Source organism: Jaculus jaculus, chromosome 19 (assembly GCF_020740685.1).
Source record: "Jaculus jaculus isolate mJacJac1 chromosome 19, mJacJac1.mat.Y.cur, whole genome shotgun sequence".
Lineage (NCBI taxonomy): Eukaryota > Metazoa > Chordata > Mammalia > Rodentia > Dipodidae > Jaculus > Jaculus jaculus.
The window spans coordinates 1,721,247-1,735,696 of NC_059120.1; the positions used below are offsets into that span (position 1 = coordinate 1,721,247).

The window sequence follows — 14,450 nt, forward strand, 5'->3', positions numbered from 1 at the left end:
TTTTCATTTTTTTGGAGATAGGCCTACCTTCTTGGTGATAGATTCTGAGAACAGAGCTGGAAATGAGTATTTTATTGAATTCAGTTGATTCCCTTGGAAAATCATAAAATGCTAAATCAGAATGAAAATTAAATGCTGCGTTTTTTCAATCCTCTTTCTTTGTGGAAAATATAACAGAGAAGTTAAAAAACAGGAAATATGTTTGTGGATTATCAAACTACTGTTGGTAAAGTAGCAAGTCTATATATATATTTAAGTGAAAATATAGGAACACTTGAAAAGACATATAACTCTAAGAAGAAACCTATCTACTACCAAAGAAACAATGCTGTTTGTTTTATTCAGTCAAAATCAGGAATGCCCTTTCTGTCATCTGAGATGAATCATGTTTTATTTTTCCCTCAGTTACAAATCTGAAGACTGATGTGTCATTTTCATACAATGTCATTATGGCTGTATGTTAACATAGCCTTTGGTTTGGGACGTTTTGTGGAAAAAAAAAAAATAGTACACAGCATGGAAACAGAATAGAAGCCAACACACATTTCTCTTCTCTGAAAAAGGATAATGAATGTATATTATGATTTCAAGCCATCAGATCCCAAACACATGTTTTATTTCTATTTTATTATTAGTCCTAATGGCATTCCCTAAGTCAGCATAGTAATAACGTCAGGAAGACATTTGTCTCCAACTTTTTTAAGTCTTACCAAAAAAAAAAAAAAAAAAATCTTAACTAAGCTGGAAACTCCTGTTATGTAACTTTTTTCTGGTCCCTCGGGGCATGACCAGCCATGTGCTAATCACCTTCTCTCCAATAGAAGCTGGCATGTCTGACTTGTGTCAGTAATCTCACTATGACCAAGGTCACAGTACCAGCTTATTGCCTCTGCACTAGGAATTGGGATATGTATACCGTTGGGTTCTACTAGCCAGAGCAGTCAGGAATATGATGGTCTACCTGAATCCCTACTGTAAGGCATCCTGCCAGGTACCCAAAAGCCCTTGTCCTGTTTCCTAACAAATCCATTGTTCATGTAGTTTACCTGCACTGAGGAGCAGATGGACAGTGCCCCCAGAGGGCTTGAGAATTAAGTGCAAATAAACTTTTAAACTAGAATAAGAAAGTTTCAAACCTCAGTGAGCAGATTAGAGGGGTACTGTTATGAAAGAAACTATTTCCTGAACTCGCTGAAATTATCAGATGGAAACAGCCTGCTTTGCCTACTTTTTGGTGCTCTTTGATCTATATAATAATATGCAGACATGCAGTATCTGAAAAGAGCAATACACTTGAGATAGTGTTTCTCGATGTCTAAATTATTCTCCAGAAATGAATTCACTATGTCTGCATTGCTGTATTAAATTTCTGATGTGGTTTGGTGTGCCCTGGAGACTTAATTCACCATCTATTGCAAAACCCATAGCATGTTCTATAATAGAAATAACGCAGACCTGCATTTGGGAATTTTTGACCCATCCTCTCTGGAGCACAGAGATGGTTTACAGCCATGCTCTTTGCAAGAACAATTGAAGAATTAAAAGAATACCACCAATGCTTTATTTCCTGCACAGAGAAGGAGACAAAAGGAGAAATAAAAAAGCCATTCAGAATTCATCAGCCTAGCCGGGCGTGGTGGCACATGCCTTTAATCCCAGCACTCGGGAGGCAGAGGTAGGAGGATCACCATGAGTTTGAGGCCACCCTGAGACTATATAGTGAATTCCAGGTCAGCTGGAGCTAGAGTGAGACTCTACCTTGGGGAAAAAAAAAAAAAAAAAAAAGACTTCATCAGACTAAAGCCTATGAAAAATGTGTGGCACTTGATCTGGCATGTAATAATGTAAAAAAACAAAAAAACAAAAACAAAAACATAGAGACCTTCAAAATGCATAGCCAAATCTGTCTCTGCTGTAGCTCCAAGCTCGGCTTCGGCTATGGATTTTGCCCTTGGTGCCCAGATGCATCCACTGTACAGAGCTTGGATTTGAAAGTTGTTTGGTTTTTCTGCCAACTATAGAGTCCCTTGAGACCCTACCCCCACATACACACTGGTGTCATGCCTCTTCTTAACAACCCCTCCACTTTCATGTAACATGTAGTCTATCACCTTTTCTTTTTGTTTCTTCACTCACTTTAAAATTCTCTTCTTCCCCTCTCATGGCCCCCTTTCTAGTTTCATGGCCTACAACCACACACATGTAGATATAGGATTGATATATAGATATATATATATATATATATATATACACACATATATATGCATATATACATACACACTTGAATAAAATTTAAAATCTAGAATACACATGAGAAAAATACATGCAGTATTTGCTTTACTGAATTTGGTTCATTTTACCTACCATTCTAATTTCTAGTTCCGTTTTCAGAAAAATTTAGTACAGCTAGGGTCATCCTGTTAAGTGCAGTTTAAGTTAAGTTCTCTGTCTTGGCTCTGCTGGCCATTGCTAATGGGTTCCATGATCAATGCCAGTTTCCCTGAACCCTTCTTGCCAAGAAAGGAAATAAGCACCCTTTATTTCTCTTCATGAGGCAAATTACTTCCAGATGTCTAGAATGAATGAAGTTTCCCAAAGAATCTACTGTTCCCAACTATTAAAAGCCAAGCCATGGAAATGGACTTGCAGCACACATTGCTGGGGGTGGTGTCCTTCTCAGGGGACACCCAGACTGACTCATGCCAGGCGGTGACCTTCCTGCTTGCCAGACCAAGAGGGAGGAGCCCCTGTCCCATACCCTGCCCCACACTGGCACTGCCCTTAGCAAGTTTGCAATAAACATAACAGGAAGTCATGATTTCCCCATGAAAAGTAAAACACTTGGACACTTAATAAAGTGTTTACACAGTGGATATTTATATGCAGAACAAGATTCTCAGATTTTGTTATATATTTTAAATATTTCTAATTTTTGCTAATTAGTACATATCAACTCATATGCTGTACATTTGTTTATGGATTAAAAACCAAACATAGGTTTTGTATACTATAAACAATAAATTATATTTTCCATGATAATTTCATGGACTCTTAAGATGCTTCTGAAAACACCAACAAATAGAACAAAATTAGTATAGAGAGTTAGGTTCCTTTAATATTTTCATTGATTGATGTTTATGCTAAACTTTTACAAAATTTAATATTTATTAGCTAGAATGTTTGACATAATAAGTCACTATATTATAGAGTTATCAGCATTTTCTATTTACTTTGGACTCATGCATTTGTTCATCTAACATTTATTTGCTGCCTTTCCAAAAAGCATTCAAGACAACTTTCTATGATGTTATTACTGGTTTTATGTGCTTTTTCAAGTGTGTTCTATTGTAACTGAGCTTAGCTATTGTCTGAAATTTTGTGTTATCAGAGAGAAATACATTGTTAAATTCAAGTCACCATTTTTATCACCTAGATCAAGGATAAAACAACTATTTCCTTGGGAAAAATAAAGACCGGGGATCACTGAGAATCTGTTGTGTGCTGGGTGCCAAGGGTACTTTAAATATGTTCTGTTTTCACAACTCATGAAGCCCTCAATGGACACATTTGTGTCCACAGATGAAGATCCAGAGGCCAGGAGTCCCTGAAACCAGCCTAGGGGTAGACAAATTTAATCCTGACTCTTCTGTGCCCTTTCTGCTACACAAGATGTCTTCTCAAAGGCTGTGAACACCACCCACAATAGTTCCCTCACGTGCATCAACATTTCACATCTTTCCAACAACCCAGTGAAGCAAATGTTGTGGAGAAAAGGGTACAGAGAGGAATCCCTTAGCTCACCCAACAACAGGTGATCCAGTCCTTCTCTATGCACTGTGGGCACAATACCTCCTAGCTGAGCTTAATGAAGGCTGGGGTTGCCTTTCTATGAGCTTGGTCAGGTAAGCTTGTGTTTCCTGATCACTAGTTTCTGTAGGAAACCTACCTGTAGTAGTGATAGATTAGGGAGCTCAAACATCACACATGAATCACCCAGACCAATGTCACACCACAGACCAGCAAGCTGGAGCAGAACACACTGGCTTTTCCCAACTTCCTGTCTATAGGGCATCTGGCTGCCAACAGAAGTAGTGTGGCTTCTACACAGCAGGAATCAATAATTTTTCCTTTTAACTTCTACTAGCGTAACATTCTACTATAGAATCTATTATTTATTGGCTTATAGAATCTGGCAGTAATACAAATTGTAAGTTCAGAGGAAGGGTAACTAAAGTCATGGAAATGTATGTACTAAACAATTGTTTCACTGAATTTTTCTAGACAAAAATGGCCTTTGTCTGTGTTATTAGTTGGTAGATTAGTGATACTTGTCTCACTGACTCCTGAGAACTGAGCAGAAATAGAGCCCTGAACCATCTTTAAGTTTCCAACATCTTATTCTAGAAGCATGTACACCACTCAGGATCAGGTGCTACCAGCATTCTGTATGCATTTATTCACCCTAAAGGAAGGGCCACTCAATGGCATTTTTTTTTCTGCCCAAAACAAAGCAAGAACTATTCTGTACCTCAGAGCAACTCAGGGCTGTAATTCCTATCAATTCTGTTATATTAATTATTGGCTACCTATCCCTCAGGAAAGATCCATTCTAACTATGAAAATCATCATCAACCTGTAAGACCACACAACCCATATAGACAATGGCTAAAATAATCAAATAATGTTAGTTCCAACATCAATGCTTCAACACGACAATAATGACATGCTCATTCATAGATCATTTGGGCACTGCATTACCATCTTCAGAATGAACCCCATAAAATTATAATTAGATCCTCACTCAGCATATATTTGCTTCAGTAATCATTTTTTCAAAAGGTGTACTGGAATAATAATGTAATAATAAGTGAACTAAAAATACTTTAGGCAAGTGATTTTTGTAGTATTTTCTGGTTTTGTTTTGTTGCTAGTTTTTGTTTGTTTGTATGTCTGTTTTGGTTTTGTTTTTTGTTTATGCAAGGTCTTGCTATACAGACCATACTGGTCTCAAACTTGCAGTCCTCCAGCTTCAATCTCCCTCCCCAGTGCTGAGATTATAGGCATACACCACCATGCCACCATTAGGAGCAAATGATTTTTAGCATTTGTAAGACCAGTGGCAATGCCCCTAATGAATTATATGCTAATTACTAAAAAAAATAGATCCTTGCATATGTCCCAAGAACTTTGCAAAGTGTCAAATACTATTTTTACTCAAATTTTTTCTCCATCAAAATGCCAATATATATAATTTCACAAGCATACTGTGCACCCATCCACTAGCAGACAAAAGCAAAAGTGTTATGTCAGCTAAGCTCATTTATTATGGAAATGTTATTCAGACATATACTCACCCCCACTCATGCACACATACATATGTAAATGAACACATGTCTAGAGGCACACACTGAAGTCTCAGCACAGTTAGATCTGCTTCCTGACCAGACACAGTGACCGTTCCTGACACTTCAGCTCATAAATGTTAATCTAGGAATGTCCACACCAGGCTTTGGAGCTGATGGCAGTACAGCAAGACTTCTACTCCGCACTGTAGTGCTTACCAAATATAAGTTTTGCTTTTCCATTAAATCGCACGAGCCATTTTTTTTTTCTGTCATTCTGAACTATTACAGACTCACAAAATTTAGCAGCTGAGGTGCTTGTGCAGTGTACTGATCTGCCATGGGCCTGTCCTGACCGAGGGTATGTGCAATGAAGACATGAGACTCAGTCTTACTCAGATCTTCTATAGACTATAACAAGAATGTAGCATGAGAAATAACGCAATGATCACCTATACTTCAGTCTGGTTATTTTCTCTGGAATAATAAATTTCAACAGTGATAGCTTAATTTTTTTAAATATTTTTTCAGCGATTTCTTTTAACCTTCTAGAGAATCTTAACAGCTAACTAACAAATTTATATGCAAGAGAGAATGTGGAAGTACTCCCTACTTCTCCTTCCAGCCCCTGACCACCACCCAACCTCAATGAGTTGTAGTCTTATTTCCACAGGCACAAGTGCCTCCTATAATGACTCAACTGGAGAAATCAAAATGACAGCTCATTCTTGAAATTGATAAAGGAAAGTGCTTTCAGGACGCCCCATGCATTTGCTTCTAAGAAGAGCATCTCTTCAATGTACCCCCTGCTTACATCCCCTTTGTCCGCTATAACAGAGAGAAATTCTTGTAACTGTTGTTGATACTCATTTTAAAAAAAGAAAAATTATTTTTTAAAGTAGTGGAGAGCTGTGCCTTAGCAACATCAGCCTTCTGATCAAAGGAGTTCCTGGGGAAAACCAGGAGTCAGGTCTGGCAGGTAAGCATGTGCAGCAGAGAGGACAGACGTGAGGACAGAACAGTGCAGAGGAACAGACACTGTGTTGAATTCTAACCACTTCTCAAAACATGAATTGCACAGCCCTGGCCAGATGGACAGGCAAAGAAACCAAGCCAGAACATACACAGGTACTAAAATACACACACACACACACAAATTACCAGCCAGTGGTGCCTACACTGCATAACTACAATCTAATTACTTAATTGCAGTTATTTTGATATGTGATATTTTAATATGTAGAAAAATTATGCATGGGCATATGTAAACATATACATGCAGGAGAGGTAAAGATGAGCATCCATGCTTGAAACAGAGACAAGCCCTAGGAAACTATCTGCCTACTATCAAGCAACATACTCTTCAAATATATTATTCTACATACAATTTTTTTCAAACACAAATTTACTCTTAACTAACCCAAGAGTTTCTATTCAAGAATTTTTGTTCTCTTTTTCACACTTTCTTTCTTTCTTTCTTTCTTTTTTTTTTTTTTTTTTTTTGGTTTTTCGAGGTAGGGTGTCACTGTGGCCCAGGCTGACCTGGAATTAACTCTGTAGTCTCGGGTAGCCTCGAACTCCTGGTGATCCTCCTACCTCTGCCTTCCGTGTACTGGGATTAAAGGCGTGAACCACCACACCCAGCATCTTTTTTCACACTTTCTTTCTGATGAGCTCGTGAAAAAACATACCTCCTTACTTTTTATTGTATCCATTAGGCCCATTATGATATCATTGTACCACGAATGCCAGTTTAAAATATTCCCAGACAATCTCTATGATACATACATGTTTTCAGAACAGGGAAAGCAAAGCAGTACTGCTTGGTGTAGGCAGTGCAGCCCTGGCAAGCAGCCATTGGCAGCAAGCATAGAAGTAGTGGCCCAGCACTCCCTTGCAAGGCTACAGGATGCTGCCTCACACAAAGTACCACCATACACACACATCCCTGCCAGGCTCTGCCACTAGGGAGCATGCAGAATGGGCACAGGATTCTGTTTAACTCACACGGGAATTCCAGGAAACTGAAGGGTAAGAGAGGAAAAGCTTTTACAAAGAAAAGATATATATATTTGTATGTGCATGCACATACACATGTACATGCAATGCACATCTACTATCTGTATATCTCCAATGGAGGCTAGCTCTCGGATGGTGTATTATTGCTTACTATTATTCTAACAAGAGTATGGAGTCCTCCCTAAGTATTTAATATCTAATAGTAATAAAGACAGGGCTATTGTGATTTGTTAAAAAATAATAAGCCAAGAAATCAGTCATAATAAAAAAATGTAGGACAAGTTTAAACATATGTAGAGAGTAATTAAAATCCAAGACTTATTTGCATCATGATTCTAATATAATATTTTTTAATTTTTTTGTTTATTTTATTTATTTATTTGAGAGCAACAGAGAAAGGGGCAGATAGAAAGAGAGAGAGAATGGGCACGCCAGGGCCTCCAGCCACTGCAAACAAACTCCAGGCATTTGCACCCCCTTGTGCGTCTGGCTAATGTGGGTCCTGGGGAATCAAGCCTCAAACTGGGGTCCTTAGGCTTCACAGGCAAGCACTTAACCAATAATCCATCTCTCCAGCCCTAATATAATATTTTTAAATTGCTTTAACATTCCCCGCGAAGCTGTTGATAAAAGCATAGTGTTGTAAATCTTGGGCTATGCTACTGTTAATGTTATTTTGGATTACTGAAAGGTATATGTCCCAGAATCACTCTCACAGCCTCATAAAATTCATCTTAGGCTATGTCTTGAAATACTGGATGTTCCAGTCTATGGATTATTGTCTCAATTTATATTCTAAATGGTAAGATCATACTAAGGAGACAAATTAAGTAAGCTTAAAATGCTGTGGTTTTTAATCTTTGGTTAATTATATTCTGATTATTATTATTCATGTAAAAACTTTAAACCTTTCTTTAAAATTCAGTAAATAATTATAATATGGTTATCTTAATTTTATTTCTCACTGCTTCCAAACTACTGTCAATTTAGAATTCTTACTCAGCAAATACTGTGAAATGTATTTCCAGTTAGGATATATGTTTTCTCTACAATAAAACAAAATTAACTTTACCATAATTATTAGGGACTCTTTTCAGAAACTATGGTAAATTCTACCACATCACTAAAGAATGCCATACCATTTTCGCAATAGAGCCCGTCCCAGCAAAGCAACATTTTAGACAATGGACAAGAAGATGTCTCTCCTAGTGGCCAGTGGAATCCTTACCCACTTGGGAGGCGGGATGTTCCTCCGGACACCATTACTAAAAAGGTAATCCATTTCAAATTGATGGCACAAACCATGACCCTTGCACATCCATTGTAGTATGTAACCCATATTTTATGTTTTAACATCACATCTAACTTTTGTAGTAACTTTAGGCTAAATATCTTGCCATTCTGAGGATTTTGCTTAACTGGGAGTGTATTGAAAAGATTGAGAAATGAACACTGCCTATGGCTCCTGGTTAATAATAAGTGTCTATAAACAGATTCCTCCCCTCTGATGAGTGTCTTAAAGCACTCTAAAGCACATGCACAGAAAACATGTAGCACGCACTCTGTCTATCTTGGCTTCAACACAACATGTCTCAATCTCCCATAAAATCAAAATCTGACCACAAAAAAATATTGGTTCTTCACTTCCAACATTGTAACAAATCATTCAGTAAACACTTTTTGAGCATAAATATGTTTGCTACCATTACTGACACTTGTTAGTTGCTGGAAAAACAAATGAATAAGATGGACTTTCTTGCTTCAAGTACCTTTTGAAATATGTTGAGGTCAGTAGGTGCTCAGACTCCATGATAGGAAGTGAAAAGAAATCCATAGCCCAGAAGAAAACATTTACAACATAGGAGAGATACAGAGATTGATGTTCCATGGTATATACTTAAAGCTTTTACAAATCAATAAAATAAAGACACATAATCTAATTTTTAAATTGTTAAGACATAAGGGGCACCAAGAGGGTAAAAAATAAGTAAACATTAGAACTGAGCCTTTTATCAGTCAGAGAAATACAAGAGTCGCATTTGCACCTAGTAGGCCCTACTAGTTGTTTTACAAGTGGAATTCAAATGCTTCATATTCCTGTGGGAACACAAATTATAGCTACTGTGATGCAGAAGATGTTCAGACCCTGCATGGCAGAAACTAACCTAGAAAAACTTGGACATGTCATTCAACATCACTTACCAAAAATCTGGATAAACTTCACTGTCTATCACAGGAAGGTATGGAAACTCTGTCGTGCACAAAAGGAATATTTATAGAAATAAAATTAGTGAAGTTGTTTATGATGATGTTATAAACTTTAAAAATAGGAATTCAAATAGGAAAGGTTTCTGGAGATGATATGAATCAGAATGACATATTTATAAGCCACAGAAACCAATAAAATTTTTTTAAAGCCTGGAGAAAAGAAGGCAATATTTACAAAGATAGGATAAACTTGGTAGTTAAAGCTACTTAGGATACCTCCAGGGAAGTACTGGCAAGAAAGTCTGTTCCTACTTCCATGCCAACAGTGAAGTTTATTGTGATACTTACATTCTAGTTTTTAAGCTCAACAGTGTCTATGACATTATAACTACACTGCATAATTTACATTTCCATTACAGAATTATATACATTGTTTGTAACCTAGATGATTTTTTTCCTTGATGACTAGTGATTTTAAAAATAAATAACATTTTTATCCAAAAGAACTGGAAGTGCCCTTGACCTGAAGGCACTACACATGCCTTTGTGTAACATCTAATACTCAGTACAAGTAACAGGATGTGTAAGAACTGGCTATGTGCTGAAGACTGTGGCAGTTACTGGAGAAAGCAGTTTGGGGAGGAAATGGTGAATGCTGGGATAGAGGAATGGAATCCAATAAGGCTGAAAAGACAAGCAGAAACCAGATCAAGTAGAAATGAGAAGAGAAATACTGACAAGTTTTAAGAAGAGGAATACTGAGGAGTTTTATAAAGTAAAATGACATGATCAGTTGTTCTCTCAATGAGTACTCTGGAATCCTTGAAACATTAAGAATTTTTCTCTGGCTATCCAGGGAAACACAGGTAAGGCAGAGAAAAGCATAGCTCCAGTGTAGTCTTGAAAGGTAGCGGCAGGAGCATCTTTTGATGGGTTGGTTATAAGACATAATCAATGAAAGATCCAAGGATAATATCCAGGCCTCTAATTTGGGATACAGGATGTTGACACTTCATTCACTACAACCTATAAAAGGTAATGGACAAAAGTGGAGGAAAGGAGCTTAGACATGAACATGTTGACTTCAGGTACCAGAGAGCATCCTATGAAAATGTAAGTAGATGGTGGACCACATTTATCTGAATTTATTAGAAAAATCTTAGTTGGAGAAGGCATACTAAATAAGACAGACATAGCCAGGCATGGTGCTGCATGCCTTTAATCCCAGAACTCAGGAGGCAGAGGTAGGAGGATCACTGTGAGTTTGAGGCTAGCCTAGGACTACAGAGCGAGTTCCAGGTCAGCTTGGGGTAGAGTGGGACCCTACCTCAAAAAAAAAAAAAAAAAAAAAGACGGGCATGTGAACATATTTATAGGCTGAAGAGAATAAAGTGACCAATGAAGGGAAAGCTGAAAGGAGGGAAGTCTCGCTCACTGTGAGAAAGGAGGACTGTGTTGTTGGCAGGACATTGAGGAGTTCTTGTCAAAGTTAAGGTCGGTGCCCAACCAAGGAAAGACTCACACTCACTAACGTAATTGAAAAGGGCTACTACCATTGTGCCTTACAGTGAGAATCCTTATTCATTTATTACTCTAACTAGAACTAACACATATTGGCATTGCTCATCATGAATCTATAAAAAGGCTTTATAAAAAGCTTATTTTCAAAGCCCATTGTAACTTGTTGAGTCATGCCATCAGTATGTGTCCTGATGGTCATTCACCTGCCTCAGTACTTGCCTTAGCGACCCAGTGTAATTTTGTGCCTACTTAAACACCTGAGATCTGGTAGACCTTATTAAAGCCTAAAATAAGTATTCACCCTATCTGAAAAGTTCATTAACCTGTATACTTCTTGTCAAATGTGAAATGACGTAATGTCTGTAAACCTTGTATCACGTCTTTCTTGTATAGTCATTCTCATGTTCATGTTCTCATGACCAATGCTTCTGCTATCCTACAGTATAGCTTTTTTCTGAAATCCAATTTTTAGAACCTGTTAGCACCTATATGCAATATTAAAATTTAGTTGTTTTATTATGCACTAGTTGAGTAATTCAAGTTAATATTCAGTGAGACAATAAACATGAGAAATGAAGATGATATTGGAATTAGGCTAGGCTGTGATATTTACCAAAATATGATATTGTATTATTATTTATTGGGCCTGCATTTTGCTCTATAATCAGCATTTATAAAGTGTGTTATGAAGTAAGTAGTCATTACAACAGACCTGAGCATAGAAAATTGACTACCAGTAGAATGAGGAGCTAAAGAAAAGGTGGAGGCTGGATAGATGGCTTAGTGGCTAAGTGCTTGCCTATAAAGCCTAAGGACCCTGGTTCAAGGCTCGAGTCTCCAGGACCCACGTAAGCCAGATGCACAAGGTGGCGCATGCATCTGGAGTTCATTTTCAGTGGCTGGAGGCCCTGGTGCACCCATTCTTTCTTTCTCTCTCTCTCTCTCTCTCTCCCTCCCTTCATCCCTCCCTCCCTCCCTCTTTCTCTCTCTGTCTGTTGCTCTCAAATAAATAAATAAAAATATTTTTAAAGTGGGGAAAATTCTTAGATAATGTCCATTCCAGTCTGCTTCTCAAAACCTTTTAGACTTTTAAAAATATTTTATTTATTTACTAGAGAAAGAAGGAGAAAGACAGAGAGAGTGAATGGGTGTGCCTGTTGCCTCTGCAGACAAACACCAGATATAGGCACCTCTTTGTGTATCTGGTTGTAAGTGGGTACTGGGGTACTGAACCTGGGCTGCCAGACTATGCAAGGAAGTACATTTAATCTGAAGGGCAAGAATGATATATTTCTAATGGATTAATTTAGTGCTATAGATATATAGAGAGAGAGATATGGTATAAATATTTTAAAGTTTATTGAATTTCTATCATGTAACTGTATTTATTCTCAAAAATTACATGGGTAGGAGATTTTGAAGATGGGAAATTCTCCTAAAGTAGCAGTAGCAAGGGGATCAAATACTGTCTGCATCATTCTTCAGGCCAGTGAGGTGCATAGCTTCTCTGGGGGAAGGACACCACAGCCACAAAATCAAGAGTCTGTTCTCATCCCCTCTGACTCCCCTGCTCCTTTCATGTGAATGCAATCCCAACGCTTGCCTATCAAAGAGGTAGCTCAGAGAGTAGACTTGTCACTAATCACATCAATAAAAGGAGTAGCAGGGTAACACGTATATAGTCTGTCCAGTGTTTGACACAGCTCTTCCTTTAAACAAATGACTATCCTTCAGAACACTGGAAAAACTCATTATAACTATATTCTCTTTTTAAGGAAAATACCAACAAAATTTAGCCCATTGCAATAAAAATTCACATGCTTGGATGTGTAGTTGGAAGACCTAGATCTCAAGACAGCTGGGGAATGAATGGTGGGATTGTTGCCAGTGCTGTCTTGCTACTAGGTCCTAAAAGAACTCACTCCATAAATTATGGGTTCTTAGAAATATTAAGAATGAAAGACATTATTCATAAGCTTTTATCTATAATGTTAGCATCTTATGTTCCATCTCACTTTCTGGGGATGTCTTCCAGTGACATCACAGAGCATCGTAGATTGGAATGAGCAGACTTGCACCTAATTTCATCACACTGTTATAGGTGCTCTTCTGTGTTTTATTTAGATTACTGACTTATAATTCCTTTTCTATGTTCTGTAGGTTGGCATTTAGTCATAGAAAAATGTGCCTATAGAGATCCAGTAAGTCAGAAGTGACTGCCCCACGTATCAGCTAGCTGCCGCCCCCATGCACATGTACTGAAGTGGGAACCACATTGCCGCACCTTGTCATCTGCCACCATAAATGCTACAGTATGCCACCTACATATGACCAAAAAATCCAAAAGCAGCAAATATTTTGCCCCCAAATACTGCAGTATGTTGGCAGACATGCTGCTGAGCCCCCTACAAGCTGGTTTTCCAGCAGCCAAACAGGAAAACATGGATTTTTAAATCAAACTAGCCTAGTAAACACCAATTTAAAAACAAGGAAATGCTGGTTGTTTCTCTCATTGTCACAATCATAAACTGAATGTCTTCAGAACAGAGTAGATAGACAATGCTTCACAGCCTATGGGACAAGGACCTGAGCTCAGGGCATGGGAATGAGGATCACGAGATCCAAACCTTATGGGACAAGGACCTGAGCTCAGGGCATGGGAATGAGGATCACGAGATCCAACCCTTATGGGACAAGGACCTGAGCTCAGGGTATGGGAATGAGGATCACGAGATCCAAACCTTATGGGACAAGGACCTGAGCTCAGGGTATGGGAGTGAGGATCACGTGATCCAAACCTTATGGGACAAGGACCTGAGCTCAGGGTATGGGAATGAGGATCACGAGATCCAAACCTTATGGGACAAGGACCTGAGCTCAGGGTATGGGAGTGAGGATCACGTGATCCAAACCTTATGGGACAAGGACCTGAGCTCAGGGTATGGGAGTGAGGCTCACGAGATCCAAGCCAGTGTCATGCACCCTGCCAGCGTCCTGTGCACACACTGGCATGTATTCATGTACACAGTGCTGTTACCCAAGGACATTTCACACATGTATATAATGTATTTTCAGCATATTTTCCCCACAAGTCTCTCCTCATGACTATCAGTCCCCAATTTTCTCCTACAGTTTCATTTTTACTTTCATGTCATATACATAAATGGTGTTGCATATCTACATAAAATCTAGGAACCAAAGGTAAGAGAAAGAACTGACTTAATTTGGTGAATATGATTATCGCCAGTTGCATACATTTTCTGCAAATGGCATAACTTGTTTTTCCTTTATGGCTGAGAAAAGTTCATTGTGCATATCTACCCCGTTTTCTTTATTCACTCTTCTTTTGTGGTACACCCA

At 38.2% G+C, this 14,450-nt stretch overlaps 1 protein-coding gene across 15 annotated transcripts in view; it reads left to right on the forward strand.

The window, feature by feature from the left end:
- The window catches only part of Lrrc7 (leucine rich repeat containing 7), a 468,470-nt gene that overhangs the window by 381,325 nt on the left and 72,695 nt on the right, over nucleotides 1-14,450 (forward strand). For 13 of the 15 annotated variants that reach the window (XM_045138025.1, XM_045138023.1, XM_004671375.3 and 10 more), the window contains one exon: nucleotides 8,515-8,634. The exons of the other annotated variants lie outside the window; for them this stretch is intronic. In XM_045138025.1, the coding sequence (XP_044993960.1) occupies nucleotides 8,515-8,634 (120 nt within the window). The remainder of the gene's footprint in view (nucleotides 1-8,514; nucleotides 8,635-14,450) is intronic. 15 annotated transcript variants of the gene reach the window in all.